At 41.0% G+C, this 12,374-nt stretch overlaps 1 protein-coding gene across 2 annotated transcripts in view; it reads left to right on the top strand.

The window, feature by feature from the left end:
• Window positions 1–12,374, top strand: part of ADAMTS2 (ADAM metallopeptidase with thrombospondin type 1 motif 2) — a 173,622-nt gene that overhangs the window by 118,126 nt on the left and 43,122 nt on the right. For both annotated transcript variants that reach the window (XM_030957363.1, XM_030957362.1), the window contains exon 5: window positions 7,202–7,285. In XM_030957363.1, the coding sequence (XP_030813223.1) occupies window positions 7,202–7,285 (84 nt within the window). The remainder of the gene's footprint in view (window positions 1–7,201; window positions 7,286–12,374) is intronic.

The raw sequence follows: 12,374 nt of genomic DNA, 5'->3' as shown, positions 1-12,374 counted from the left end.
TGGTCAGATCCAAAGGGTGGTGGTAAATTGAACCAAATCCAACTGGTGGCCAGTCCAAAGTGGTATTCCCCAGGTCCAGCAGCGCTCAATAGCAGTGATCTGGATTAGGGAATTGAGTGAATCCTCAGTTCATGACACCAAGTTAGATGGGAGTGTTAATCCGCTGGAGGGCTGGAAGGCTCTCCAGTGGGATCTGGACATGGTCTCAAGTAGCTCCAGGAGAAGTTTAGATTCAGTATTTGGAAAAATCTCTTAATGGTTATCAAGCATTGGAACAGACTGCCCGGGGAAGTGATAGAGTCACCATCCCTGGAGTTGTTTAGAAGATATTTGCATGTGGTACTTGGGGGTGTGGTTTAGTGGTGACCTTGGCAGTGCTGGGGTTGATGGTTGGACTTCATGATCTTAAAGAGCTTTTTCAACCTAAAGGGTTCATTGATTTTGAAATGGATGTTGTTGATACCCAGTCCTGGTGCTGAAATTCACTATTTCATAGCTCTCTTAAAAGTAGTTTTGAAGATTAAGGGATTTTCAGGGGTAAAAATCTTTAAATTCTTTTCCATTTCTTTACTGTAAAAGAGCTAATATTAAAATATTTATATATACTCATTTAGTGGATATATGGCCAAAATATTTGTGATACTAAAGCCCATCTCCTCAAAGTAGCTAAGTGCCTAATTGCTGTTATTTCAAAGGGAGATAGACTCTAAATAAGAATTATGCCTCACTCTGGGCTAGATTTATCTGAGTATTTAGTCATTTACCTGCCTTTGAAATCAGTGAGAATCAGTATTAAAAATTAGCTCATGGGATTATGTATCCCCCAGCCTTCAAGTGAAACTTCAACTCCAGAACAAATACATTAAACAACTTTTCATTTGAATAACTGAAATCAATGAGAGTTATGCAGCTGGGGGCTTTGGAAAGTCCCTGGAGTCTTTCACCTGCATCTTTCAGCACTACACGTGTCTTTGAAATTGTGGCCCTGAGGCGCTGCTGAATGTGTTATCTGTCCTCTTTAATAGGATGTACATGATACTACTATTATAGATGAGATTTCTGCTCTCATACCTCTGGCTGATGAGGGATGAAGATTTGCAGGTACAGAACAGCAAGTCCCTAACGAGAGGAAAGGGCAGAAATGCCATCGGTTTCTAACTGGCAGTTGGATAAAAACCTGAAAGCATGTCTAATTCAAGCTGCTAAAAAGAAAGTGATGATTGAATACATTGAAATAATGGTGCTCCCTGTCTTCAGAATCATGCTTTTTAAACTAAAAAGCATTTCTTTTAGACAGCAAGGATAGTTCAATAATGTAGAATTCAACTGGATTTTTGAAAATTAAATAATTCATAAGCTCCAATGCTCATTATTTAAAATCAGTTTATTTGAATATGGGGACTTTGAATTTGAACTAACTCCAAGAAGCTTCACAAATAACAAATGTAAGTCCAGCTCTATTCATCTGAGGGACTTCAGCTGTCTGTAGCTGAATTACAGCTTGTTTGAAAGTTTAAATATATATATGTGAGTTAACTCCACATTTTGACTGTTCATTATAAACCAGTAGCTGTGACTGGTGTGAACAGTGTCTGAAGAGACCTACATGAGGTTATTTTTGTTCATTATCTTGATTGCCACCCTACAGTGGAAGTTGTAGTTGTGCTTGGGCATTCAGGGGTTCCTGCAAGAAAGACCCTCTCAGAACTCTTACAGGTTGTGCTCATTTTCACAGGGATTTTATTCCCAGTGTCAATTAGGTGATCATTGCTCATTATTGGTACCTGGAATGTGCCTTGCTGCCCTATCACACAGGTTTTGGTACCATCCTCAAGGCAGAGGGTAGGTACTGTTAAAAGATGATTTTTATCTTTATTCCAAATACCAACATGAGCTTTAGTCACAAAGTTTCAGCCAGGGACTTCTGAGTTGTGACAGTGTGGTTTGCATGATGGAGTGTGGATGATTAGGATCAGCTTTCAAATTCTGGGTGCTTTTCTTTACCAAACCACTCTGATTTAAAGAGGCCACTGTATTTATTACTTTGACACCACACCCCTATCCCTTGTAGTAAAGTGATAAATCAGTCTGCTTAATTATTTTATGATGTTGATTTTATTAGCATGATCTTGAGACATTAATTCAGAAAAATACTGAGTCTGTTGGTGCAAAGGTAATTTACAGTGTTTAGAGAAACTTCTCACAGCAGTGGTTTATGAGCAGGAATGAGAAGTTCCAAGAGACTGCGGGAGGAACTAAGAAAAATAAATTAGTCATGAAGTCAGAAAACAAAGTCTATGACCTTTCTAAAGCCAATGTTACAGTCGGAGATGAGATAGAGGCCCGTAACATGAAGCTACCTAGTGCCTTGCCAACACATCTGCTGGGGAATGTTTTTCATTTTGATCAGAAGCAGCTAACTTGGACTTGGTAACACCTACTGACTCTGACACCAGGGAAGGTAAATCAGGACTCAGACTCATATTTGCATAGAAAATGTGAGATTCCTATCTCTGGTTCAAAATGTACATTGCCAAGCTCTTCTAAAACTGCCCAGTGTATGTGGTTGTGAGCAGAATGATAGATGTTTTCCAAATGTGGGATCACAGTTTGACTTTTAAGTTTCATGTGTGTTGTGTGCTTTCATTCTTCTTTTTTCCTTGTGATGCTCAATAAAGATTTCAGGAAAAAAAGAGAGTTCCTCTCTGAGGAAATGAGGAAATGCCTTGTAAGGACTAGAAAGGGAGACTATGAGCCCTTGATTTTGCTGTATGACTTTCTGTGTGACCATAGTACATCCACCAGAGGAATTGATGTAATGTTATTCCTGTGGGATTATGATAAAGCTTTGGGAATGTCAGAAATGCTCATCTGGGATCTTCAAAAGCATAAAGAAGGTGATGAAAATCGAAGAGCACAGTGGTGTTTGAAGTGGGACCACAGAAATATAAAGTGAGAGGGAAACGCTTTTGGGAGGGTCAGATTACAGAAGTTTGTGCTCAGTATCCACCATGACATTTCTGGTTCCTATCCTGTAATTCAAACCAGACATTTCTTACAGAAATAGACAATCACTGGATGCCCACCAGGCACTGAGGCTTTGCTGCAGATAATTATGAGCTGATGAATGAGCTGCATCTTGGGCTGGGCTCTAACAATGGCTTGCCAGGAGCTCTGCCATCCCACAGGGAAGGAGCTGATGCTCTCCAGCTTCTCCAGGATTGCTCTGGCAGAGATCCACTCATGGTCCCAGCTCTGCCTGAGAGCACGTAGCCATCAGTAGTTTCTGCAGCAGTAGTTGTGTAAGGATGCTGGGTGATCAAAGAGTGGGCTAATCAGCTTGGATGGATCAGCAAACTGTGGTGGCTGCAAAACCAGATGACTCTTGGTTTGTGCCCTCTCCAAAGGGTCAGATATGCCCTCTGATAGCCTCTGGTGCTGGGTCAGAGCTGTTTGACACTGATGTAGCCCAAGGTGGAAGCTGTGAAATGTCCAGCAGGGGTGTGTGCTCAGGAGCCTGGGGCAGTGGCGCTCACCCAGGCGTGAGGAGCAACCCATGGAGCTGCCTCAGGAAGAGCCCAACGCTTCATGGTTCAGGAGCAGTGTTGTGATGAAATTATCTGCCTTTTGCATAGCAGATACTAACAAACTCTGCAAGGCTGGAGACTCCTTCAAAGTGCATTAATGAGTTTTCTGATGATTTGCCAAAATACACAGATTATTCTCCTATGGTGCATTGGTTTAATTAGGGATCCAGGGAACCACCTGACTTTGCCTAAAAATCCAGCCAGCTCTACCAGCAGGTAACCTGCTCTGCACCAAGACTAGCAGAACTACATGCTGTTGATTACTATTTATGTTACAGGAGCTTTCAAAATTCCCTTTTAGGATCAGGCAGTGCTTTGCTCAGTAATCAAAACTTTCCAGTGCTTCTATTACAAAGCATGAGGCACCTCACTGGCGCTTAGCTTGCCTTTAATTTTTTGATGTATTCTATGTGCTTACTGTGCTGACTTGAAACTTGCTCAAGGCAGAAGAATTATAAAATTAGCAGAGAGGGACAGATGAAAAAAAAGTAAATAAAGTCTTTGTTTTTCTTATGTAGCACCAATCTGTGCTAGCCTGATTTCTACACAGAAACTTTAAATAGAAATGTGTGTTTTCCTTTGAAATATCCCAGAAAAAGAAAGCAAAGATATCCCAAAATAGTTAATGAGCTACAATAGCTTGATAAAAGTGTCTTTACAGTATTTCACTGTGCTTTGAATTCTTTGAGATTTACCCAGCCTTCTTCATCACCCTCTATAAATGCTGAATCACTGTAGGACATCTAATAAGATTTAATTCATTCACTGCTTTCAGTTCAGGAGCTGTGATTATGGGATGGTCTCTGTGTACTTTTTTCCTCCTCTGCAGCAACTTAATTTTAGACTTACTGATCTAAGAACAACAGGAGATTGACTCTGGCTTTTCTTCTGTTGATATGAACCAGGATGTCCTGCTGAAGTACATGAAGATGCAGTGCTGGAAAAGTACTTGCAGTCTTTTCCAGAGCTGTGTGTATTTATTGCACAGACATCTGAACATGTATCTCCATTGTCTGGCTATCTGTACTATCAAACACTAAGTTTCAAAGTTGTGAGTTGCTCTCAAGCCTGAAGCTTTCTGATTGCACAGGCTGGTTGATCATCTTCTGCCCTATACATAGAGCTGCATTAGCTTGACCCTTCTTTCCTGTTGAAATAAGAGGTGCAAATGTGGGGAATCTGAGCTAGGGATTGTGTTGGGCCTTTCAGTGTGTGCATTTTCATGAACCTCTGAGAGCACAACATTTGTTTGGATCTTGTATCTCTAACAGATTCCTGAAACAAATAGGTGTGATTTAGGCTGTACGGAAAAAAAGGCAAAAGCATCTATGTCAGCATATTATTCATGTGCAGTGAGACACTCCTAGTAAACCACAGTTTAGGTCAGAGGAAGATGCTGGGTGAAAAGGGCTTGGACTCATCCTTATTAATGAAACCAAAGCCCAGAGCTTTGAATTGGCTTGCTGTCTTGCAGAAAATCCAGGATCCCAAGAGAACCAAGCAGCTTTTTACAGTGCTTGTGCTTTTCTGTTCATTCACAGTTTGTTTGTTAGATGTCATTTGCATGAATAGTCAAACAGTGTTTTAATTCTGTTCCATCAAATGTTTTCAAGCCAAGTTTCCCTTTGGCACACAACAGCGATACAGTTGTTCGGTTACTCAACGATTGTTAAAAGAGGCTTAGGTTAGATTCTGGATGTTAATGAGAGAGTGGTGTGCACCAATTTGGATTATGCTTTATGAACTAATTAAATACTTATTTACATGCTGTGTTTACTGTCCTCTATACACAGCAGTTTTTTGTTTAATACTCATTTCATGTGCAGGTAATTTGCAGCTTATTTCAACCTCATATCCTTGATGTGAGTGCTCTCTTCTCACCACACAAAGAGGGAGGCAAATTAATATCCCTGTCTCCCTTGACAGCATTCAAGGGTCTTTTTCCTGGGTGAAAGAATTTTTGTAAAGCAAAACGTGTTTATGTCTTACCTCTTTAAAACCTGTGTTGAGCAATGGTCTTCAAAGTAAAAATAAGAGCATTTTTAAAATTGCAGAATATAAAGTTATTCTTCTAAAGTCTTATTTAAACATGCAAAGAGATGATCCGATTTCTAGAGGGGTTGTTCATAAAGCAGATTTGAACATAATCAGCTCCTTCTACCCTGCAAGGAAAACAGAAGCCCCTAACGCCACTCATAGCCATGGGCTCCTCATCCACCATCTTAATCCAAGGATCTGCTTGCTCATCAGCCAGTAAGAAGCCTGCATCCCAGGCATCCCCCAGAAGGTTCCCCAGGTGCCCTGGAGGGTGTGAGCCTCCTCCTGGAGCTGTGGTTCAGCAGGACACTCAGGACTGTTGAAAACTTGGATGTCTACCAGGCATAAAATAAGGCTCTTCTGTCAAAAAATACTGATGAAACAAATTAAAATTCACTTTAAAATGTCAGTGGGGATTGCTTAGCAAAACCTACACTGATGTATTTAATTTTAATGGTTTTTGAACAGATAAAATATGGGCCATTAAAACTGGGGCTGATTGAAGTAGCAGGACATTATTTACCATGTTTCAAATGAAAGGTTCCCTGAAAGTTATTTATTAGCTTGAAGTAATGAATCTAGTTTGCAGGAATAAATGAAATCTAAGTCCATCCAGGAAAACAGTTCAGTTTGGTGCAACCTTTACCAAGGGAAGGAGTTTTAGGGAAGGAACTTGCCTTGCAGGGATCTCATCTGCCTCTTCTAATTTGTAAAGCTAAACCCCTGCCATTTGGCCAAGTCTCATGCAGTCTTCATCACTGAACACTTAAATCAGCCTCGTTAACAGTTAATATTTGCCCAGCTTGCCTGTAGCAGTGTTTCCTAAGTAATTGTTATTCATCCACATTTCATTCTCTACTCTAAATATTTACAGTTTTCTTTTCAGTGTTCCTGGGGTGATTTCCCCATGTGCGTGTTCAGTTATGTAGCTCTGGTATAAAAAAAAGACAATTTTAACTTGCTGGCATTTTGTAGCTTTTGTTCTACTTGCGAAGTTTAACACTGATGAGTTTTGACGCACAATAAAGCCAGCTCATGTGCCTGACCAGCTTTTTGGGGGAGGCACATCCTCTTGGCAGAGTGTGATATGATGGGTCCCAGATGGAAGAGTTACAGGGTGCATCTGAGCTTATCCAGTGAATGGCTCTTGGGAGAGAGGTCCTGTCTTTCTGCTCACTCATCCCCTTCCCTATGCATGGTCCTGCTCAACAGAGGGATATTTGGGATTTTGCCTGGATTTCCATGCTCCAGGCTCCAGGGGGTACACATGGGTCAGCTCAGCTGCGTGGTGTGGGTGCACCATGATACCTCCGAGTGCAATTAGGCTGGCACTTATATACCTGGTAATCTGAAGTCTCTGAGTATATATTTATTTTAAATGATTCCCTAAGTTATGGCCTGTTGGGAGATTACAGCAGAGTTTGGAAAAAACCCCATTCCCTCTCTCATTAGTGGAGTTTTTCATGTTTTAAATATGATCACAAAGTGGTGTCTGGCCTAATGACAGAGTATAAAAGGTACTGGCTGTATCACAGCCTACATAGTTACCATTGTTAAAGCACTGAACTCTTTTGCAGGTTAATGAAATTTATCATGATGAGTCCCTGGGTGCTCACATTAACGTTGTCTTGGTGAGGATAATCCTGCTGAGCTACGGCAAGGTAAGGAAAGGTTAATTTAAATGGAGAATATCAATATCTATAGACTTCATTCTTTTATGAACAGTGCAGTCACTGGGGACATGTATTTGTTTTGTATTTTAATCCATATTATCCTTATTAGTCTGTGAATATAAAAAACTTTCATGTTTATATATTGCTGTTTATTATTTAAACTTTACATTTCAAATAATTTCAATTTCTTCTGGGTTTTCCCGTGTCATTTGAAGTTACTGCTTAGCTCTGGCAGCCTGTCTTTTCAGATTTGTTTGGAATAGTCCATGAAACATAGAGAACATTTCAGTTCCTAAAGAAAACACAACTGTGTTCTGGTTCAACTGTAAGTAAGTAACAGTAAACACAAGGTCAGCTCTGCAAGATGCTGAGGGCTACGGCCGCTTTCTAAGAACTCATTTATATTTGTGCTTATTATCAGGGGAACTACACATGTGCTAAAGTTAAATGGGTGTTCTGTGGAATAGGGGCCAGAAGGCAAGAGCTCTACAGATCAAATCTGTAATTAAAAATATCAAGTGTTCTTTCTCTCAGTTTCTGTGGAAGGGGTTGCTCCACAGACAAAACATGGGTAGAGGAGCAAAATGTTAAATGGGTTTCAAAAGTATTCATCTGTTCAGTACCTGTGTCCTGTTACTGCCAAGTCAACATCAGGTTCCATGGGAACAAGAACAGGACGTTTCAAGTATGTTGATAACTGCTTTGGTTAAGGACATGTGATTTTAGTGCCTCCAATGCAGCATCAGGCCCCGCTGCTCAGAGCAGAGTGTTAACATCCAATACACCTTTCTGTGACTGGAGTTGCTTGATTTCCATGTTCATGTAGGAAACCTGGATTCTGGATGACTCCATGCCTGTTCATGGAAGCTGCTGGAATGCTGTCAGCAAAGAGCCAGTGCAGACGGTGAAGCTCCACTGGCATTCACCAGCTTACCCTGCTCAATACCAGCTGGGAATTTTCCTCCCTGGTGCAAATGAGGGAGCTCTCAGGTTTAGTCTGGCCTCTGCAGGAGACTGATTACCTGGGTATAAGTTAAATTTTTCTGTTGGAGTTTCCCCATCTGAGAACTAAACACACCAATCTATCTCTGCTTTTCTTGCAGTGATGATGATGATGATGTAGTTATGCACTTTGGATAACCTTAATCAGACATATGTCCTAAAGTAAATGAAAAAAGGGTCATATTTGCCATTTTGTGATTGAAAGTTCATGGAGTGTGTAGTTAATATTGAATTACAAAATGGTTGATATATCCTTGTGATTGCTGTAATGGCAAAAAATTGATTGCAAATTGATTTGTGAATCTCATACAAATCTGATGTTGCAATAGTGGTGGAAGCCAGCAGAATTAGTACCTGGGCTAGTCACTTTGCAGTCCTTAGTCCATGGGTATTTCATAATTGTTATGTGGTTATTATTATTCATCTTTAGCCCTATAATTCTACTTCAATGTGAGCTCTGGCTATTTCTGCCATTTTCCAGGTGGCAGACAGTGGCTGCCATCATTCCATCTTAAAGATCTTTGTTTTCTTATGAAGAGCAAAATTTTGTCCATTTATAATTTGAAAGTTACACGTTTCATATTCTTTAGAGAGGAAAGTTGAGGTGGAGGACAGAAGCCAGCATTTCTTGGTGGGTCTTTGACCACATCACAAAAGTAGCATTTGGAGTCTGTGTAATCTGCTTCTGGATATTCTGCTTCTGGATTCTACATCCACAATCTGTAGTGGACAATGCTTTAGCTTTTGAGTTGTCCTGCTGGTTTCAGTGGAATTACTCTGCTATCACAAGCTTGTCCCAAAGATAATTTTTCTTGCATTTCCATATCTGATTCTTGTTTACATGAATGACAATCTATAGCTTTTAAAAAAGAGTAAAATGTATATATAAAAGATATAATTCCAGAACTCCTCTACTTTATGATGTGAGAACCTGCATGCCTTGGCTGTATAGGAATACATACTTTTCTGTTAATGTTTTTAAAGTTCTTGATAAGAGGACTCCCAGTACCAGGGAGTAGAAGGTGAGGAGGTTTTTCTTTAAAGGTTTGGGATAATTTAGCAGTGGAAAAGCAGGGAGAAGTGTACAGTTCTTATTTACTGAACCTGTTCTGAGGAATTACAACAAAGCCTTGAATATTTTACTGTCCCACACACGAGCACTAACAATTTTTAGGAAAATATATATTCAAAACACAGAGTATTTAGTGGGGTACTTGTACAAGTTAAGGCAGTGCATGAATGAAGCAGCGTGGTTGGCTTCACAACATGAAAATATTATCCCAGTCTTGTTTGAGTAAATGTTTCTTTTGAAAACATGGAGCTAATATCTTCAGATTCATTTGCTTCACTGCAGGCAATTTATATATATTATCAAGGGTGCCATTTAAATAATCATAATAATTACATTATGGTTCTGTAATTGATGAAGTATGTACCATCAACGTCAGGTTTATGACAGCACACTCAGCTATTGCCAATTCTCCACCCCTGAGCAGCCTTCTACTGGATTGTGGGTTTTTCAGATGATTGTATTATTTTATACAATATGCCATCTGTTGATAAGAATAATATGGACAATACTTGAGTTGCATAGCAACCAACCTTTCACTGGTTCTTGCTTGAAGGTACTCCACTCTTTCAAATGTACTTATATTTTAATATTCTCAAACACAGGCAACTGTACTTGCAGAAGTTTCAGTAATTTCAGGAATAGCATTAATAGCATTAATATGTGGTAAGATGAAAAAATGGAACATATTCCTTAGTGATCACATGCTGAAATTACTTCAGGGACGAATTGAAAAGATCTGACATGGTTTTACTGAATTAGCACTTTGTGTGAGTTATCACCTCAGGACTTTGAGGGGGTGGCAGGTTGAGCCCTGCCAAAAGCACCAGGCTTGGGCTCTGGCTGGGTGGTGTGTTTGGGGAGCAGGCAGTGTGGCTAGGCTGGGGTTGCTCTTCAGGGCTTTGCAGGACCTGCCAGCCCTTCCCTGACTCCCCACTTTTCTCTTGGTACTTCCTGCAAATGATGTACCACAGACTGATGTGAAGGCTTCAGCTGTGCCTTGCTGCTGCCCACTCATTTATCAATTCCATCATTAGGATAGAAAAATGTGTTCTGCAAAGGCTGCTCCATATCTGTGTTGGCTTCAGAAGCCACAATGCATTTCTCTGCATTTTCTTGACACTGACTTCCAAAGTCACTGGATTTTTTGATGGGATGGGATACTGCAAATAAGTAAACAGGTACATGCAGTGCATTTTTCTTCAAATGGGAAAAAGATGAGCTGGCTTACTTCTGCCTTTTTGGCTTCAGTAGTAGGAAGATTGGTTCCAAATTTTGGCAACTGCAGATATATTTGAGATTAATATAATTCAATGTTTGTGCGAATTATTCCACTTAGACCTATTTTGGTTGTAACAGCTCTGTAATACAGCTAGCTCTAGAATACTCACGGAAATAAGCAAAGCAACCACGAGCACCAAGTGCAGAGGAGGTTGCAAGAGATGAGCTGAGCATGCATTTAAAAACCCTGACTGGTTATTCTAAAATTTGTTTGGAAACATTTAAACACTGAGCACTGCATAAAATCCTCTCATCGCCTCTTTGAGGTGAATGAATAAAGATTATTATTCCCATTTTACAGCTAAAAAAACAAAGATGTTAAGTGTTATTTTCCAAGGCCACACGGAAGGCCACTGGCAGGCTGGGGATAAGACCTCATAAATTCCTGGCTGCAGCCCCACGCTCTGTCCGCTGACAATGGTGACTCTGTGTGCAGATGAGCTGCCCTTGCACAGCACAGAGGAAAGCACAGGTTAGCTGGGATGGATGTAATTAATTCAGTGATTAATGAAAAACCACTTGGAAAGAATTTTGCAGGGACTGCAGGGTTTCAATAAATGCAACCCCCTGGGGATTTGTGAGGGTTATTTCTTGGGAAGTGTGAGTGTGGCAGTGCAGGACACCCTGAGCTCTCCTCTGGCACCATCCACAGCCTGAATGTATTCAGCCTGGAGCAGGGTGGGATGGGCTGGGGGATGCTGGCTCTGCTCCATGGCATCTGGAAATGCGACCAGGAGGGAGAGAAAAGCCACATAAGCTGTAAACCAGTGCTGGCATCATAACAAGTGGCTGGACTCTGACCATGTGTTAACTTGGTCAGAGTGAAAGAGGAACCTGACTACCACTGCAGAGAGCCTCTCAAATAGCTTAGAGGAGGGAAGAAAACCCAAACAGCTCTGAGGTAGCAGTTGAAGAAGAATGTGTTATGGGGTGGTTGCCTGCAACCTCATAGGACAGGACTGTCCAACCTAGAAGGACTTTTCAATTTTGTATGTCTGAGACATTAGCAGAGCTCCTGCTGCCTTCATTTGGGACAGGGCTTTACCTTTGATATTTTCATAAAATGATGCTCTCTTTATCTCTGCCATCTGACCTTTTCATGTCTAAGCTTGATGCAAGTGGGGAGATGTTCTTGGTTCAGCCAGGATGGAAGTGCTGGTTCAGTCTGAGTCAGGTTCTTCTTGATCTCTGTTTCCCATAAGTCAGCCTTGGAAGAACAAATCAGGTTTATTCCTTATATCTGGTGATTGTCCTTACTATTTTGCTGTTGACGCTGCTGTTTCCCTGGAGGGAAAGGGATGAGCACCTCTACTTTCCTGTGCCTCTCCCAGGAAGGTGCAAAGGCTCTGGCTGAGAGCACCTGTGCCTGGCAATGCAAGGAGGCTGTTATCTGCACATTAGGGCCATGAACAGCTGTGCTTGGAATGGACCTCTGGACACCATCTAGTCCAACTGCCCTACTCAGAGCAAGGTCATCTGGAGCAGGTTGTCCAGGACTTTGTCCAGCTTGGTTTTGAATATTTCCAGAGACCCAATAACCTCTCTGGACAACCCTTCCCAATATTTGGCTACTCTTATGGTAAAACTACAGTAACACTCCTAAATGCTTTTTTCCTTCCCCATTGCCTCTTCTCTTTTCTCTGGATCCCACTGAGCAGACTGTCTCAGTCATCTTTATTCCCTGCCCAATAGGTTTTTATATCTATTGAGATCTTCCTGAGCCTC

This window comes from Camarhynchus parvulus, chromosome 13 (genome assembly GCF_901933205.1).
Source record: "Camarhynchus parvulus chromosome 13, STF_HiC, whole genome shotgun sequence".
NCBI lineage: Eukaryota > Metazoa > Chordata > Aves > Passeriformes > Thraupidae > Camarhynchus > Camarhynchus parvulus.
This window is presented reverse-complemented; position numbering and strand designations above follow the sequence as displayed.